The sequence below is a fragment of the Rhyacophila brunnea genome, unplaced genomic scaffold, assembly GCF_057557595.1.
Source record: "Rhyacophila brunnea isolate RB1 unplaced genomic scaffold, BYU_Rbru_1.0 scaffold_12, whole genome shotgun sequence".
Classification (NCBI taxonomy): Eukaryota; Metazoa; Arthropoda; class Insecta; order Trichoptera; family Rhyacophilidae; genus Rhyacophila; species Rhyacophila brunnea.
In genome coordinates, this window is record NW_028232774.1 from 34389789 (window position 1) to 34407923 (window position 18135).

At 32.4% G+C, this 18135-nt stretch overlaps 1 protein-coding gene across 1 annotated transcript in view; it reads left to right on the forward strand.

The window, feature by feature from the left end:
- The window catches only part of LOC147078087 (putative divalent cation/proton antiporter TMEM165), a 44298-nt gene extending 30608 nt beyond the window's left edge, over nucleotides 1–13690 (forward strand). Inside the window, exons 3-7 of the mRNA XM_085961194.1 lie at nucleotides 8653–8836; nucleotides 9577–9752; nucleotides 10818–11003; nucleotides 11378–11483; nucleotides 11858–13690. Of these exons, the coding sequence (XP_085817320.1) occupies nucleotides 8653–8836; nucleotides 9577–9752; nucleotides 10818–11003; nucleotides 11378–11483; nucleotides 11858–11931 (726 nt within the window). The 3' untranslated portion in view covers nucleotides 11932–13690. The remainder of the gene's footprint in view (nucleotides 1–8652; nucleotides 8837–9576; nucleotides 9753–10817; nucleotides 11004–11377; nucleotides 11484–11857) is intronic.
- Nucleotides 13691–18135: the final 4445 nt, after the last annotated feature.

The window sequence follows — 18135 nt, forward strand, 5'->3', positions numbered from 1 at the left end:
GCATGAAGCGTATCCGATACACATAACTGTCTGTGAAAAGATATGCTAGGTACTTATCATTAATTTTATTATTGTAAATAGATAGTAAGCGACACATATAAATATTACATACATACATAGTGTTATGACACGAACAATACCACGGAACAGAGTATTCCTTGGTATATATGTTACGCCGAATGTGCGAAATTGACTTACATGAAATGGGCAAAATTTTACATAATTCATGTAATAGTCAAGCCCGTTGCCTTATTCATGAATTAGGTAAATTATCTGCCGAGTGCGTGAATTCGCCAGTGTATGGAATTCTTAAAATGTCAACATGACAGTAGAAAAGGTAAATTTAATACGGATGGTTTTATTAGTTACAATTGGACGTAATATAATATTATTATTATATTAGGTTAGGTTGAATGTCCATTTTGAGGTTACCTAACAAGTGTCAACAAACTATCACAAACAAACAATCGACCATTGCACGATTGATACCCAAGCACGAATCGAATCGCGAAAATACCTTTTAATAAAAATTTTCCGTTATTATATTATAGTTCTAGATTTTTTTTGGGCATATTAACGTCATTGTAGTTATTGATTGGTATGTATATTTTTATATAATCAATGACATTTGACACATTTGGTTAGTTTGATTAGTTGCAAAAAACACCACCGGAGCGCGACCATCTATTTTGACCAATGCATGAGCATTTGACACATTTGGTTTAGTTGCAAAAAACACCACCGTTGTGCTACTACCTAATTTGTCCAATGCATGAGCTAGGCAGAAAAATTACTGCCGAATTCACGCACTTGGCAGATATTTTGCCTAATTCACAAATAAGGCAACGGGCTTTCATTTTTCATGATACAGGCAAAATTTTGCCCATTTCATGTAATAGTCAATTTCGCACATTCGGCGTAACATATTATACACACACCTTAGGAAACCATTAGGATCAAGAATTTGTCATGACTCGCCAACATGTCACGATTTTTTTTTGCGTCGTGATATCATTTATTTTTTTGTGAATTTCCTCTATTCGCTTATCTCTAAAAATCAATATATATATTAATATTTTAATTACTTTACGCCTATTTTTTTGCAATATTTTTTCGTTATCTATTAATGCCAAATTTGTAGTAAAAAGATTAAGTAGACATGTATACGATTATTCAAAGGTAAATGACACTGGAGAAATTTTGAGGTGAATTGATAATTAATTTACAATTTACAAATTGTTATCTAGTTGTAAACATTTATTATGAAAAAATATAATAGCCTTGCATAATTTCATTAGGTAAACAATATTTTTTTTAAATCTGATTAATAATTTATATTATGGATCCTTGATGGAAGGTCACTATATAATTTCGATGAAAAACAATTACATCACCTGTCCTTTTAATTCTATATACCTACTTAACTACTTAGCAGTGGCGTGCGGTTCATAGATGGTGCAGAATGTAGATGCAGCGCATCCCCATAAATAATTGCTAAAATGCTTTGTAATAATAGTATTATCGTGGAGTTACTGCCAAAACGTGGTAAATCTCGAAATCTTGTTATGGAGTAATTGCAGTTTGAAGTTTGACATGTCCTCTAAAATCAGGCATGATGCTAAATTATTTGTGTTTTATGTGCATGTTCTATATTATGTCGGACGACCTTGAATAACAGTAATTCCGTTGAAAACGTGATTTAAAATTAACTATTTTGAAAAATGCATGGTAGGTAAGGTTAAATTACATTGGATTTATACCAATGACATTAATATGGACGAATCATCTGGGAAAAAAATGACACTCACGTTATTGTCGGGTCTGCCGAATGGCATAATCTGTTCTAACGCCATTACAATAAAGGTGATATTGCTATAAATTCCTGGTGCTTTTTGTTGGGTCTGCCGAATGGTTCGGTTCGAACAGGTTCGCTCAAATGAACATTGACATTAGAAACACTGCTCTAACGCCATTACAATAAAGGTCATATTGCTATAAATTCCCGATGCGTGATATCGCATAATCGAAATTGCGTGACGTCTACTTATACATGCGAATGCGCGAATTTACTTGCTAGCTACTGTATTGAGTGCATCGTCCATTAATAATGTCATTGATTTAGACACAAAAATATCTAGTGTTAAGTGTTATTTTAATTTTATATTAAATATTTGTTTTAATATTTGACATTATTTGTTAACTTTACGGATATTTAGTTGGATAATGATAATAAAGAACGACAGTAATCACATCAATGCGATTTGATTTTACTCATTTTGAGGTAGGTAGTGCTACTTACAAAATTTTTTAAAAGATGAAATCGTATTGAAGTGATGGTACCAAAATCAGGTAGGTAATCGAAATATAAAAATATTGTGAATCAAACATACGAAAGTTTACAACTGCATGACATATTATTTTTTCAGTGCACAGTGTCATTTAATAGTAAACAGCTGATTCATATTTTAAAGTTTACCCACTAGGAGATAATACTATACCTACGCCCCTGCACTGTAAATTTATTTGAATAGCTCTGTGTATTATGAAATATCAGAACGTTGTAAGCGTCTCCAACATGTTTTTTACAGATACGCAAAATGTTGTGAAAATGGCGTATAAAAGTCGATTTTTAAAACGCCATAATAATATTATTTATTTATTTAAGAATACAAAACATTGTGGACATGACAAATCTAAATTCAAGACGTGCACAACATGAGATTTACATTATAACAAATATTACCCTCACAAGAGAGAAGAAGAGAATATAGAAAATAATAATAATAATAATAATAACAGATTTTTTTAAATCAAAACATACCTACTTAAGAAAACAAAAAAAAAAATACAATTTTTCAAATGTGAGTTAGAATAGTTCTGCATTCAGCTGACGAAAATGCAAAGTACATCATTGAAAATGTCTATGTCTTTAGGGAGCGCATTACTAATCTTGCACCCCTCGCTAATGGTGCCTGATAGGCTTGACACGAGGAAACGGTTCCGATCCATAATAAATCATGGCTGCGACCATGTAGGTAATTGACAGGCGCAATATATTTGGTTGGATATTTATTTAATTAAAATAAATCACGTTATAATGTTACTACCGGCATATGGAATAAAGCGAAGTGAAAATGTAAAACAACAAACAAAAGCGGTTCTTCAAAATTGCTTAGCATAATAATTAATAATATGGGCGATTTTTTTTCCTTTTTTGAATTTGGATCGCATTTATTCTGATGTGCTACGTGTTCGAGTGTTACCATTTGCGAGAAATAAATTAGCGAATTAGGCAAATATATTTTTAGCCGGCCACTTGCGATTCCGTGCCGGCGATTATTTAAAAAATAATCCCGTCTGCGAAAATTCGCGGCTTTTTTTAGAACGTGATTCAAATTCTTTAGCAATTGAGGTTATGTGGTATCGATTATATTTTTTTAATACAGATTGTAACCTACTGCCTTGAAACAGAATAGCATTGTTGTACCCGGGTACTATATTATAAGTACACATTTTAGACTTTCCATGGAAAATTGTTGGTGTTCGCATGACACGAAATATTGTGTGAAATCGACGCAACTTAGTTTTATCAGTTTATTAAAACGGTGATATTCAAATTTTGTTCGCAGCGGCACCTGTGACTATTGAAGGATTATAAATTAAATGTACTCTTGTGCGTTGTTTGCACAATATTATTAGTTTATCTAACGTTTATAAAGTTATATTGGCTCTAATAATATGTAGGTAAACTCTCATACATAATTTTTCATTATCAAAAAATTGAAGCCTGAATGCTCATGAGCCTTTGCTTCAGATTTTACAGATAAAACAAGATGGCGGCCAATTCTTTGATAGTCGTCTGATTTGATTGATTTTCGGTTTTGACATGTATTTTATGGCGGTGAAAATTAATTCGAAGTTCAAGTTAATATTTTGCAAATACATTATTAATTCGTTATCCGCGCCTCATTTCATATCGTTGCAAGTGCGTTATTTTTGAGAAGTTATTTTTGGAATATTGAGAGTCAAGATGAAAGTCTACTGAAAGTCAATTAAATTGGTATCAATAAATTAGCCTAAAAGCTGTGCAAGTTTTGTATACCGATCAGACAGGCAAATCTATACACCTATAATATTGTATTCATGGCCCCCATATCCTGAAGCGGGCCCCCAGGCTAGGAACTTTGGCGGCCCCCCTATCTATCGCTAAGGATAAAGGCAGTGTAGCACTCCACATTAGCGTTTTCCAAATGGTGTACATGGTAGAATTAATGTGTATATTTTTAGCGTTTTTTTTTTTTTTTTAATGTAGTACATCCATTTGAATTATGGAGTTGTCGAGTATCGATACACAAATAAAATTTGTATCGTATAAACACATAATTTAAAATAATAATAATAGTGAAGGAAAATAGCGCCGCAGACTTTTTTACTATTAGAGAGAATTATTTGTGATGTGTATTTTATATAGTAGTATAGATATAAGACCCTTGAATGAGCTTTCCACATGGTAAGATTATATTATTTCTAACCACATGTTATCTAGTAGCTACCTATTAATAGTTTCCAACTTACAAGGTTGCAGTAAGATGGCAAAATATGATATTAACGTATTTTTGGCAAATTGAGTTATGTATACCTACAGATTCGTTTCGGTGAGATCTACAATAAGCATATCAAAATTTGGGAAGTATATGGTCTTATAGGATGGGAGAAATAAGCTGTGTCAATAACGTCCATCGTTTGAATTTCTTTCGAAGCTTAAAATTGCTGTCCTGAACAATTTAGAAAAACGGACATATCGTGTTTTGCCATATTACTCTTACTACAGAAGTTATTAATAATATCTAATAAACTATTTCATTTGTTCATCGAATAATTCACAAGATTTCAGAATGTAACATTCTATCAATGACATTAATATGGACGAATCATCTGGCAAAGAAAATGACACTCACTTTATTGTCGGGTCTTCCGAATGGCATAATCTGTTCGAACGCCATTACAATAAAGGTGATATTGCCATAAATTCCTGATGCTTTTTGTTGGGTCTGCCGAATGGTTCGGTTCGAACGGGTTTGCTCAAATGAACATTGACATTAAAACACTGCTCTAACGCCATTACAATAAAGGTCATATTGCTATAAATTCCCGATGCGTGATATCGCTAATGGAAATTGCGTGACGTCTACCTATACATACAAATGCGCGAATTTACTTGCTAGCTACTGTATTGAGTGCGTCGTCCATTAATAATGTCATTGCATTCTATATATTAAACATACATAATTTGAAAACATCTCATGCATGTACCCACTAGAAAAAACATTTTTTTTTATTTTAAATACTTCTTTTAGTGGGTAATTATGCATGAGTTGTTTTCAATTTATGTATGTTCAATAATATATAAGTTTCATATTTTCCTATAAAGTAGGCAAAAAGGCGTGTAGTTAGTACAGCTCCTTTGTAACCCATTCGCTACGTCTTCAGACGGTCCATTTATATATTATTATACCTACAGACATACAATATTGCAACGTATGGAACATTCAATACGTTTTTTATATTTCACGAATTTATTAACATGCAATGTTTGTGGGGATTACCCAACTTTTTGTTTTGCTGCCTCAGTACATCGGTGATAATTAATAGTGCTGGCCATTCTATAGTATTTTCTTTCGACTACTTTTTATATGTAATTTATAATAATTACAGTTTATGCTGTATAGTTATATATTGAATATGTCAATCTTGTTGGTACAGTGCTAGCACATTTATCTTAAACGTAATACTTTGTGATATAAACATTACATTATTTGGTAGATTTACGGATTGTTATGGACGATAGTTTTTGTGTTTAGTTATATTTGAAAATGTCCAACGACACTTTCCCTGGTGAGGAATCGAGTATTATCAAATCGATATTGACAGTAAGTTGTAATTTTTATTATTATCATCAAGGTGGAAACGGGGGTCCGAGGCTTCCATGTGCTTGAGTTAATCTGTTGGGTTTTAGGGTGTGAGGTGATCATCCCACAGCACTCGAATTACTGGTGTTAAGCCAACTTTATATTACTACGCCTCCCTTGAAAAAAAATCTAATCTTGGCGCCTCCCCCCACTTTATTTCATTAAATAATACGGACACTTTTTTAAATAGTCAAAATTGTATCTACTAATACAAAATATGAATCAAAACTTAGGTACCTAATTATAAAAATAAACAAGGTTATTTTAAAATATTAGCTATATTATATTCATTTTTAAATTAATTTGGTTTTCATGCGATGGAAGTGCTTGTTTATTAGCACAAAGTGCTCTTTTTCTAATAAACGGGATCAATATTTTTGGATTTCATTGCAGATAAAGCAAAAAATTCCGTTTCACATAAATATGATGTTACAAATGGTAGCAGTTGCATTGGTTTTAAGTATTATATTATTCTTCACTTCGATTCAACCAAAATTGAACTAGGGTTTTGTTTCAATGAATTATCGCATGCTAATTCTATCTATTTTTACTTTTCAATAGTAGTCGATCCAAATTCATCATCGTTCATTGACAAAATGGATTATATATACACGCGAACTTCGAGAATCGAGATCTTATAAATAAATAATATGAAAAGTGCATTATCAAACTATCCAAGTGCTCAGTAAGTAAATAGATTTTTGTTTGCTTCAATATAGGTAGGTATCTGGCGCAGAAATCATTTAAAAGTGGAAACATGATGAACTTATTTTTTTGTAATTTTGATTTCCAAAGCTCAATTTTTTTCTTTTTAGTGGTTCTTGCATTGATTTATTAAATATTTTTGTTTAAATTTCAACCAAATAGACAAATTAATACCAAAGTTATCGTTCCTAAACAAATTTACCTCAATAGTATTTATAGAAGTGAGGTATAATAAAATTAGTACCTATCCTTATCTTCAGACAGGTTTGCAAACAACCTTTTATTTGACTGTTTTTTTATGTAGTTTATAACTAGCGGCCGTTTTATAAACTATGCACTTGCAAACTGCAAACCTGTGGCAACATTTGTATTAAACTTTTCGCGCCCCTCAGTTTGGAAATCGCTGCCTTCGGGCCTGTGAACATGCCCTGGTTTTCTGTAGGGGGTTTTCTTCCCGTAGCCAGAATGTACCAGTTTTTAGGCGCTGGTGATTCGCCTTGCACCCCCCACTATCTGCTACTCATACTCAGCATTTCAAATGGAAGCACACCTGATCTGGCATCGGACATACCCCACTGAAGTCATACCAACTTTTGGCAATGCTTACAATTTATATTTTCATTTTCACTACTTTCTTTCAACACTATATTATTATCTTCACTTGGGCAACTTTCTAATAAGTGGAAAATTCAGTGAAAATGTAGACACTTTTTTTTACATAGCTATAGTATATTTCTACGGATAGAAATATTTTCGAATTTTCCTTAAGTTAGGTACTAAAAGCCATATCAAACAAAATATCAAAAATCTTTGAAATATCGTCGAAAATAAAAGTGGTAATTGTATTTATATAGATAGCTGTTTTGATTCATTTAGAAATTAAATCGATCAACATTGTTAATTGAAATATGACAAAAATATTATGTTATTCTACCAAAATGGCTAGGTACCTATATCTACGCGTTTCTGTGCCAATCGTTTGTAGGAAGGCTCTACAGTAAAATATAAAAAAATATTATGTACTAAAAAACTCGATGTTTGTACTCGAAAAATATTGTAACTACACTGCCCTGGTAAGTAAAAAGACAGTGTTTTTGGTTTTAGTGAAATGTGAACCTAAGTTGAAAGTCCAAATGACATTTTCTCTTATATTATGTAACGTTATTGGATTGTTTTGACATAATATCTAAATAGACAGTGTACCTATATTTTACATAATTTAAGAGAAAGGGCACCTTCTTTAATCAGTAATGTCTTAAGTAACCTATAAGTAAATAATTTTACATTTTCATAATTTTCAAAAGTCTCAAATGCGCACGAGTCTTCTGCGCAGTTCCAATTTATTTCAAAAATATTATTTTGCATTCGATAACAGATGAACAAAACAAATGAAAATAGCGTTGCTGTCATTAAAATTACGCACTTAAAAAATAGTTATTAATTCAATTATACATGCATATTATATATTGTGGAGATTCCTTTAATTAAATGCTGGAGAACATTTTCCAAAGCATGAAAAAGATTTAGTGGAAGGTTTTAGAAGACGCTAAGTGGATGACTTCATTAATAATTATTATTAATTTTGTAGGTACGTAATACTTTTACATATGCAAGGTATTTTCTCTGGCAGTGATAAAAAAATATGATGAATTGGGTTTGATGACCTAAGAAGTTTGATTAGGGCTTAGGCAATCTTTTTCTGTCATTTTATATTATGAGGCATGTTCTTAAAAATAACAGCATGACGTTACCAATAATTATCAAGAAGTTAGATATTTTTCATACATACCTGGATGGGCTTTACCTACATCTGGTATGATAATAATATTTAACTTTTATGTAATATAGAAACCCTAATTTAAAAATTTCCATCACATTAATTATATTTCTCTCTACTAAATCACATCACATACATTTATTCTCCATAGGTATCGGTACCGGGCAGCTAGTAATGTATTATTTTTCATTTTTTTTCCAGCACATCGAAAATGACGCGAACTCCGGCTTCACGCAGGCCTTCGTGGCATCCCTCTCTGTTATCATCGTCAGCGAGCTCGGTGACAAGACATTCTTTATTGCAGCCATCATGGCGATGCGACATCCCAGGACTCTGGTATTCGCGGGGGCTATTTCGGCACTTATTCTAATGACTGTGTTGTCAGGTTTGTTACTTAAAAGTGATACATAATATTTTGAGGGTTTAATGCTTACCTTGTAATACTAAATACCTAATATTAATACTATCAACCGAAGGTACTTGATGGAATTAGAATTTAAATCCATTAGAATTTAAATAGGTAAATTGAGTTGTGCGTTAGTCAACACAAACATGGGCTCACCAAATCAACCCAACACTGTATATCTAGGCCCTACGCTTGGATGTGAAGTTATTTATACCTGGGGATGTCTCAGGAGTAGTTACCCAAGATTGTAAAATAGCTCATAACCAATTGGCGCCACTATTGGCGAAATTGAAATGACAGCCGCTGTCAAATATCTATATAATTTAGGACAAACCAAGATCATTAATATTTAGTACCAATTATCTACGCAAACACGTACCAGAAAAGAATGAATAATTTGCAAGCATTTAATCGATAGAGAATTTTGTGGATAATATTAATGAACAATTATTAACAGTGTGTTGCCGTTTCAGTAATAAATAAAAATAGTGCTGGGGATACTTAATCAGCATTTGCGTGCTTTTATTCAATTAAACCACTAATAAAGTAGCAATAAAATTATTGAAAGTTTATGTTGTTAACTTATGCATTTATATATTATGCTATTATATATTAATAATTTATGGAATAATGAAATATAAATACTGATAACATTTCTGATCGCGTGAAGCATCCACATCAATAATTTTCCTTAAAACATTTTGTTTTTATTATTCTAGCCGGTTTCGGTTGGATAGCCACATGGGTGCCAAGAGCTTACACATACTACTTGAGTGCCGCTCTGTTTGCGCTCTTTGGCATCAAGATGTTGAGAGACGGATGGAAGATGGACCCCAACGAAGGCCAAGAGGAGTTGGAGGAAGTTCAACAGGATCTCAGGAAGAGGGATGACCAGGTAATAAGATGAAGATTCTTAACTCGAAACTAATATTCTATAGAGAAAACATAATTTTGAAAAATCTAAGAAACATACATATTGGAAAGTGGACAAAGTGCCCTCGAACACAAGTTCTTCGCAAATTGTTATTGTCTGAATTGAATGCAAAACATTTCATAAAGTTTATAAATACTTGCACTTGTTGATTAGCTTGTGACTATATATGTGTATGCTTTTCAGTGGTGAAGACTGTTTATTGGAAACAAAACAATAGGAATAGAATAACAATACACATTTAAATTGTGATGCATTGGTTATAAAATACCTGCAGTATATCGCATGCTTAGAACACAATGGTAACATGTTCACAAAACCGTATTAAGCAGCTTTTTATGAATTAGGAGTATTGAATATAAAAATGATAATTTTCCATTAGTTGTACATACTTCATTTTAACTGTCTTTCAATTGGAAGTTCCTTTTGCTTTTATTATCTATATATTTTTAAATACCATTATGCTTAAACACTAATATAGCACTAGTATACGTGCATGGATTTACTGGCAAAAATAGTGTGTAAATTAAACTCACAATATAACTGTTTACACGTAAAAGTGCTGAAAATTGGTAAATGTAAAAAAACTCTGCGCGGTGAAGTTCATATTTTTTTTCCAGCAGATTCGCCACTATCATTCTACTAGGCATGCGCATACCTCATGCAAATTGCAACTATCGCGTGAAAATTCAGAAGCCGGTAAACTTTTTTGATCCATGCATGCAGTCTTGCAACTTGCACAATAATACGTGTAAATAATAGGTACATTTATTGTATTTATGTGGGATGTAAATTTTTTGGTGTTCAATCCGCACAACAGTGATTGTAGCATGCTTTGTCAGTTTTCGGTAACCCGGTTTACCGGTAAATATAGTTAGATTTCATTACTGAATTATCGGTAAATTTATATGAAATTACAAAAACCTGTTCTATGCGATACCGATAACGGCTGTAAGGATGAAAGAACATGATATATTAAAAATTTCTTACGTTGGAAATAATAATAATAATTGGAGTATCTCCTTTCAGTACGAGAAAGAGGCAGCGATGTCTTTAGTGGATCAAGAAGCGGCACGTGGAGCCGCAGCGATAGCGTCTCGAAAGCGAGCGTGGATTGTGGTGTTCCGCACGTTCATGCAGGCTGCCTCCATGACCTTCCTGGCCGAGTGGGGCGATCGGTCGCAGCTCGCCACTGTCATACTCGGAGCCAGAGAGGTGAGATTCAGTCTTTTTGTACCTCTTTTCAGCTAGTAACATGCAGCATTGAAATTGTAATTTTAAAGACATTGAAGCTGTAAAAATATCACTAAGACTAATGATAAATTAGCTGCATGTCATTTCATATGGGGAATAATTTGTAATAAATTTCATGGAACTGTAAATAACTGATGGCGTGCGTATTAATGCACTCGAAACAGTTAATTTCATGTTTGTATTATTAAATTGATATTGCTAAATTTGTTATATTATAATGTTTGGTATATTCAAATACCTTTGTAAATACAAACTGTTTCTATTATTGAGTTGAGAATTCTCATTGATTGATATAGTAATTATTCATGGACTGACATTGTTATAACTTTTTCCAGGATGTATTTGGTGTGGTGTTGGGTGGCATAATCGGTCACTCGCTGTGTACTGGACTTGCCGTCCTCGGGGGCCGAATGGTGGCCCAAAGGATCTCAGTTAGAACTGGTAAGACCGACAAATTATCTCATATGATTTAGGATGCCGAAGGGCTTTAAATTCAACTCGACACTATCCCTCAATCTTGTACAAGATCGATCAGGTTTGCCTTCCAACTTCCCAAATGTTATTTTTTTCTGTTGCGTGACTTGTTCATTCTGTGTACATGGCTCAGCCATCTAAGGCAGACCAATTTGGTAGACTGTATAATATATCTTCAAATATTGAATTGTGGACATATTGGTATTTGAATAAAAAAACAAATTAAACATAAGCCATCCAAGGCAATCAAGGAAACAATTTATTCATTGTGCACTGTTGATTCTATAATTTTTACTTGATAATTTTTTAAATAACTATATTATCTTTCTTCTTGTTCACAGTAACTCTAATCGGAGGTGTCGTGTTCCTGGTATTTGCAGTCAGCGCATTGTTCATCGATCCGAACGACTCATAAACCAATCATGGACTTGCCGTAATGCCAATAGACAATTTAATAGTAACCTAATATCAACTTGGATGTGTCAATCATAGATATTAACGAACATTTTGTATACTTTAACGTTTACCGGTACTCAGACAATACTTTATATTGTTTTAAAACGTAAAAAATGGTCGAAAAATAATGCATTAAGTTGTAGCTTATTAAGTAATAAATTTTGTATCTAAAGATGGTTTTTAAATAGGTTCTATCGATACATAAATAAATCTTTTATAACTAGTTGAGGCCTCTTTCCCTTCAAGATATTAAAATATATTAATTAGGTCTTGTATTCACAAGGTTACTGTAACCTTTAAAACATTTAAAAGCAGTGGCAACAAAAAGAACTTCAGAATCATTGTTGTTATTGTTGCTCGGTGAATACAGGACATTAGAAAACTAGTTGCAACTGAATGATGAATTTATTTAGTTAAGAAGTTATATTTGATGTCTTTTATTATTTTTATTAGGTATGTAAATCTATATATCAGTAGCGAAGGGTGGAGGTAGACTGCTAAGTTGCCATAAATAGTGCACATTAAACTTTGTTAGTCATACGTATTTGTTTTTTTTGAACTTAAGACTACAATTCGAGTGCTTAAAGTCAGACAACGTTATCTACAAAAAGTGTTTTTTTTTTTTTTTTTGAGATAACGTTATTTTACATCTACGGCTACATGATAGTCAAACAACGTTATGTCAATCTTTTCTAATTTCTTATTAAATCGTCAGGAAAGTTTAACGCTAACTACATAAGTTACCCTTGTTTTCATATTTTTTAAAAACTATCCCTAAAAATTTTAACATCATCATAAGCAAGACAAATGTACAATACACAATAAATTATAAAATATTAACTTTAGGTTTTAAATAAACATTTCCCTTGTTGAGTTACAAGAATCTAAAATAATGATTTTTGGCTCTCCTGTAAAGTTGCACTTTTGTAGATAGTATTGTTTGACACTAAGCCCTCGAATTTACAGATGGAATTGGTTACTTTTAAAAAATCAATTAAACCATAATAGTTTTGGTATATTTTGGGCGATGCGTTAAAATTGTGCACACTTTTTCAGTCATACTTTATTTGTTTTTGTTGATTTATGAATACATTCGACTGTGTTTAGGAAAAAGGGCGTAACCTTCAATTTTTCGAAAAATGCTTTTATTAGATATTAACAATGTTTACAACTAAATACACGTTCTACAAAAAGGAAGTAAGCCGCAAATGCCGAATTATTATTTAAATTAGGTTTTAATTGAGATAAATTAAGTTTTAATTTAAGGAAAAAAGCATTTACCAACAATTTTAATGATTTTTCTGTAATAACTTCTTTAATTATTATTAGATCGAAAATATCTTACACCAAATCATCATTCATCATGCACCCAATGTATGTGCCTATTTAAAAAAAAAATATTAAACTAAAATCATTCAAAAAACGTTTTTTGCCCCTCCTGTAAAATTTTTTCAGTGAGGGTTACACCCTTTTTCCTAAACACGGTCGATATTATTATAAATGGTGTTGGTTAGTTTCTTAAAATTCATTAAGCCCTGGATATGCAAACCATAATAAATTAAAAATATCTATGAGATATCTAAAATTGTGTATGATTTAATGGCATAATTTTAGATATTTTATAGATGCACAATTATTTTTTGAAGTTTACGTAGGGTTTAATTAATTTTAAAAATTTACCAATACAATCTGCATATTATTGTAGTGTTAGTTCAATGAAAAAAAATATGTATGACTTATAAAGTTTAATGTGTACTATTATGTTGGATCTTAACAGCCTACTTCCACCATGCCAGTGATATAAATACATTTCTAGAGCATCTCACAAGCGTAAATCAAAATTATTATGTTTGTTATTTAATGTTTGATTAAAACCATCCAAAGTTGTTAATATTAAATGTAATTAGTGACAAATTGTGTTGACTTAACCCAGTATGAATGAATGTATTTCCGGTAGGATGAAATTATTATTTTTTTGTATGATAAGATTTATATTATGATGTATAAATTTATTTTATGGGATATTTATGTAAATTCAATTGACGTTTACATTCGAAAATAAAGAAAATTGTACAAGATGTGAAGAAATTGTACAAAAAATTATTTCTTGTACTCTATATAAAAATAAAATGTTTAGTAGCTGTTCACTTAGCATGCTATAAAAATATGACATAATATCCCATTCGTGTTTTCCTGAATTTATCTAAGCTTAACTCTACTGTTGTAGCAGTTTGAGTTTTTATTAAATTATAAACTGATGATTTTTTGTTTCCTTTGTTAAGGTACGAGATTCGAGAAAAATACAATTACTCATGTGAAAGTCTGAAACCCTAATCTCCTTCAATGTAGTCTTCTTGGGGATTACACGCATTTTTCCCAGCGGTTCTGCCATTGTTTCTTGAGCATTTCTTGAACCTCTGTTTGAGAATGGAGTACAGCCGTCGCGTTCCGTATAATGTCTTCTCTCTTCTTGTGACTCAAAGCGGGTCCCTTTTAGCGGTATTTTTCAACTGGTTGTACTACTCCTTAATTTGTGTGACAGCTATGGCACTGTCGCTGAAAGCCTGTTGAAACTTTCAAATGGTTTCCGTTTGCGTATTGCCAGACGTCATCATCAGGCAAGCCGACTGACAAGCTGACTTTCTCAATGGATGTGCTTCATTTGTTTCCGTGAGAAAAACAATGATTAGCTACTTTCGGAACTGCTTATGTAAGTGTATACATAACAATGTATTTGTCTCATCAGGTTTATTCTAGCAAACGTGTAAAAAAAAAATTAAAGTGGAATTATTTATCACATTGATAACGTGTATGCCAATTCATTATTTTTATGATATTTTTATGTGATATTTTTACGGTATGATCAGGTGGTACTTTCAGCTTTAATATTAAACTGCTAGAATAAGCCTGTAAATAATCAATTGTGGTGTCAGGTAAACAAAAATCATCATTATTAATTGTCAAAAATATTAGCTGTGTAATTCCCAGTGTTTTAAGTTTGACTAACTTCTTGGTCATTTATTATTTACTATTGCATTGCTTTCCAAACTTGAAAAAAACTTTGTTTTGCAAAAGATTTGAAACTGTAGTGTTAATTTTTCTTCTTCCATAAAGATTTTTTTTCATATTAGTAATTCATGCAGTTCTGACAACTTTACAATTATATTATGTAGTATTTTCACTATAATATTGATCCTCGTACTATGTAGTATGTATATTATTATAATATGCCAAAAATTAAATATTTTTGTTCACAATATTGTCAGAAATAAGTAAAAAATATCCTATACACTCGGGTCTCTATTTATACACTTTTGAAGTTAAATTCTTAAAATTCTGCTACATGCCTCGTTGTTGAGATAGGCAAGTCCAACCGGCAGCGTTTTATGGAAACGCTGGGTCATGGCCAGTATAATGTGGCTAAAACCAAGCGAGATCGAGCATCCCCTCTCCTTTCTAAAGTTACCAGCATATTATTGTTTATGTAAAATTGAGCATTTGAAATGAGACGCTGATGGTATACGAACAGCACCTTCTGGCTGTTTTTTTAATAAATGTGAATCTGTGAAGTTTAGTTTTTAATTGTTTGTCTTTGTTTTTTATGCGGTATCCTGTGGAACGCATCTACCGCATAAAAAGAGGGAATGGGACGATTTGACACCGCGAACTGGCCTCCGGTAATTGGCCGCCGGTACAATCGGACGCCGGCCCAATTGGACGCCGACCCAATTCGACGCCGACCCAACTGGCCTCCGGGAGATTGGACGCCGCACAGTTGAATTAAATGCGCAAAGGAATTGACGTACGTTACGATTTGTTGGAGTAAATAAGCAAGTCAGTTTAATATGCTTCTATCTTCTCAGTAGGTGTACCTTATACATTTCGCGCTTGACACATTTTTAATATAGATTGAGAAAAATTATTATGCCTGATGATGTTTATTAAAAGAAAATAATTCTTCCCTCGCTAAAACTTAAAGATGTGCATAATCAATTAATTTATTGTCTATACATGGGTACTTATTTATATTTACAACAAATATTTAAAATAATGTTGGATGTTAGAATGAAAATTACATTATATTTCAGCGTTTTATCGACTTAATATTATAATAAAGCTTAAATATGTATATTATTATGCATAAATGCGTATTTTAAGATAGTATGAAATTACAAACAAAATATTAAGTAAGTTATCTGCTAAGTATAAATGTTTCAGTAGTTTGATTGATAAACTACTTAGGTACTGGATGCCGGATGAAATCCCGAAGGCCGAAATCCCAAATGCTGAAATCCCGAATGGCCGAAATCCCGAAAAATGAAAAAATACAAACATCAATAATTGCGCAATTTTTGCAAGAGAGACAAAAACCCATTTTTTGTGGAAATATAAAAAATGTAAAATACAAACATCAATAATTGCGCAATCGTGAGCGCAATTTTTGTAAGAGAGACAAATCCCATTTTTTCGGAAAATGGGTTTTTCTGATTGCGCAATTTTTTTCAGGAGAGACCATTTTGTAGAACGAATGGATTGCGCAATTATTGATGTTTGTATTTTACATTTTTTTTATATTTCCACAAAAAATGGGTTTTTGTGTCTCTTGCAAAAATTGCGCAATTATTGATGTTTGTATTTTTTTTATTTTTCGGGATTTCGGCCTTCGGGATTCCGGCCATTCGGGATTTCAGCGTTCGGGATTTCGATATTCGGGATTTCGGCTTTCGGGATTTAGGCTTTCGGGATTTCGGCCTTCGAGATTTCGTCCGGCACCCAGTACCTAAGTAGTTGATCAATCAAACTACTAAAACATTTATACTTAGCAGATAACTTACTTGATATTTTGTTTGTAATTTCATACTATCTTAAAATACGCATTTATGCATAATAATATACATGTTTAAGCTTTATTATAATATTAAGTCGATAAAACGCTGAAATATAATGTAATTTTCATTCTAACATCTAACATTATTTTTAATATTTGTTGTAAATATAAATAAGTACCCATGTATAGACAATAAATTAATTGATTATGCACATCTTTAAGTTTTAGCGAGGGAAGAATTATTTTCTTTTAATAAACATCATCAGGCATAATTATTTTTCTCAATCTATATTGAAAATGTGTCAAGCGCGAAATGTATAAGGTACACCTACTGAGAAGATAGAAGCATATTAAACTGACTTGCTTATTTACTCCAACAAATCGTAACGTACGTCAATTCCTTTGCGCATTTAATTCAACTGTGCGGCGTCCAATCTCCCGGAGGCCAGTTGGGTCGGCGTCGAATTGGGTCGGCGTCCAATTGGGCCGGCGTCCGATTGTACCGGCGGCCAATTACCGGAGGCCAATCAGCGGAGGCCAGTTCGCGGTGCCAAATCGTCCTAGACCCTAAAAAGAGACCCTAGTGTCCTTGGATATGAGAAAAAAAAGCTTTTTCAATTCTTTTGGCAGTTCAGAAAAGCTATTACACCGGTCTCGAATCTGACTGAAGGAAAAATTTTCTATTGGCTGGTCAGATTGTCAAATGTAGGGTAAACCAGTAAGGGGGTAGTGGCATATTGTATGTTTGGGAAGCACTTGCAATCTAATCAATGCATGATATTTTCTTCAATCTATTCGCTTTTGTTTTTGATTAAATTTTGTTTGAGTAATGTTATTTCTGATGTTTAATATTAATTGTTAATTATGACTATTATAAAAATTAATAATAGTGTTGACAGAAATTTTGACACAAAAGTGATTCGATAAACTAGCAATGAAATTATTGTTGATGCATTCACTTTTATAACATTAAGGTGCAATTTTACTGGTTGATCCGCATGCGTGATCTCGGGAATATACATGACTGAAGCTATGTTTAAATGGGATTCAGTATAGATATGCTGGAGTGAATAATATGCTGTTACTGATTTGCTGTAGTTACCTGATGCCTCAAGATGCTAAAAACATTAGTGAACGAATGCTCGTTTACCTGTACACCATTCCATTTTTACATGTCCACTTTGTCATTTCCCTATTTGTTCATATCTTCGGCTTGACCATTAGAATTTCACAATAGTATTGATTTATAGAAGAGATGAATACATTAATTATTAGTCATGTAGCAGGGGACAAAAAATGGATCTTACCCTACATGGGTCTGATCATTCTATTTTT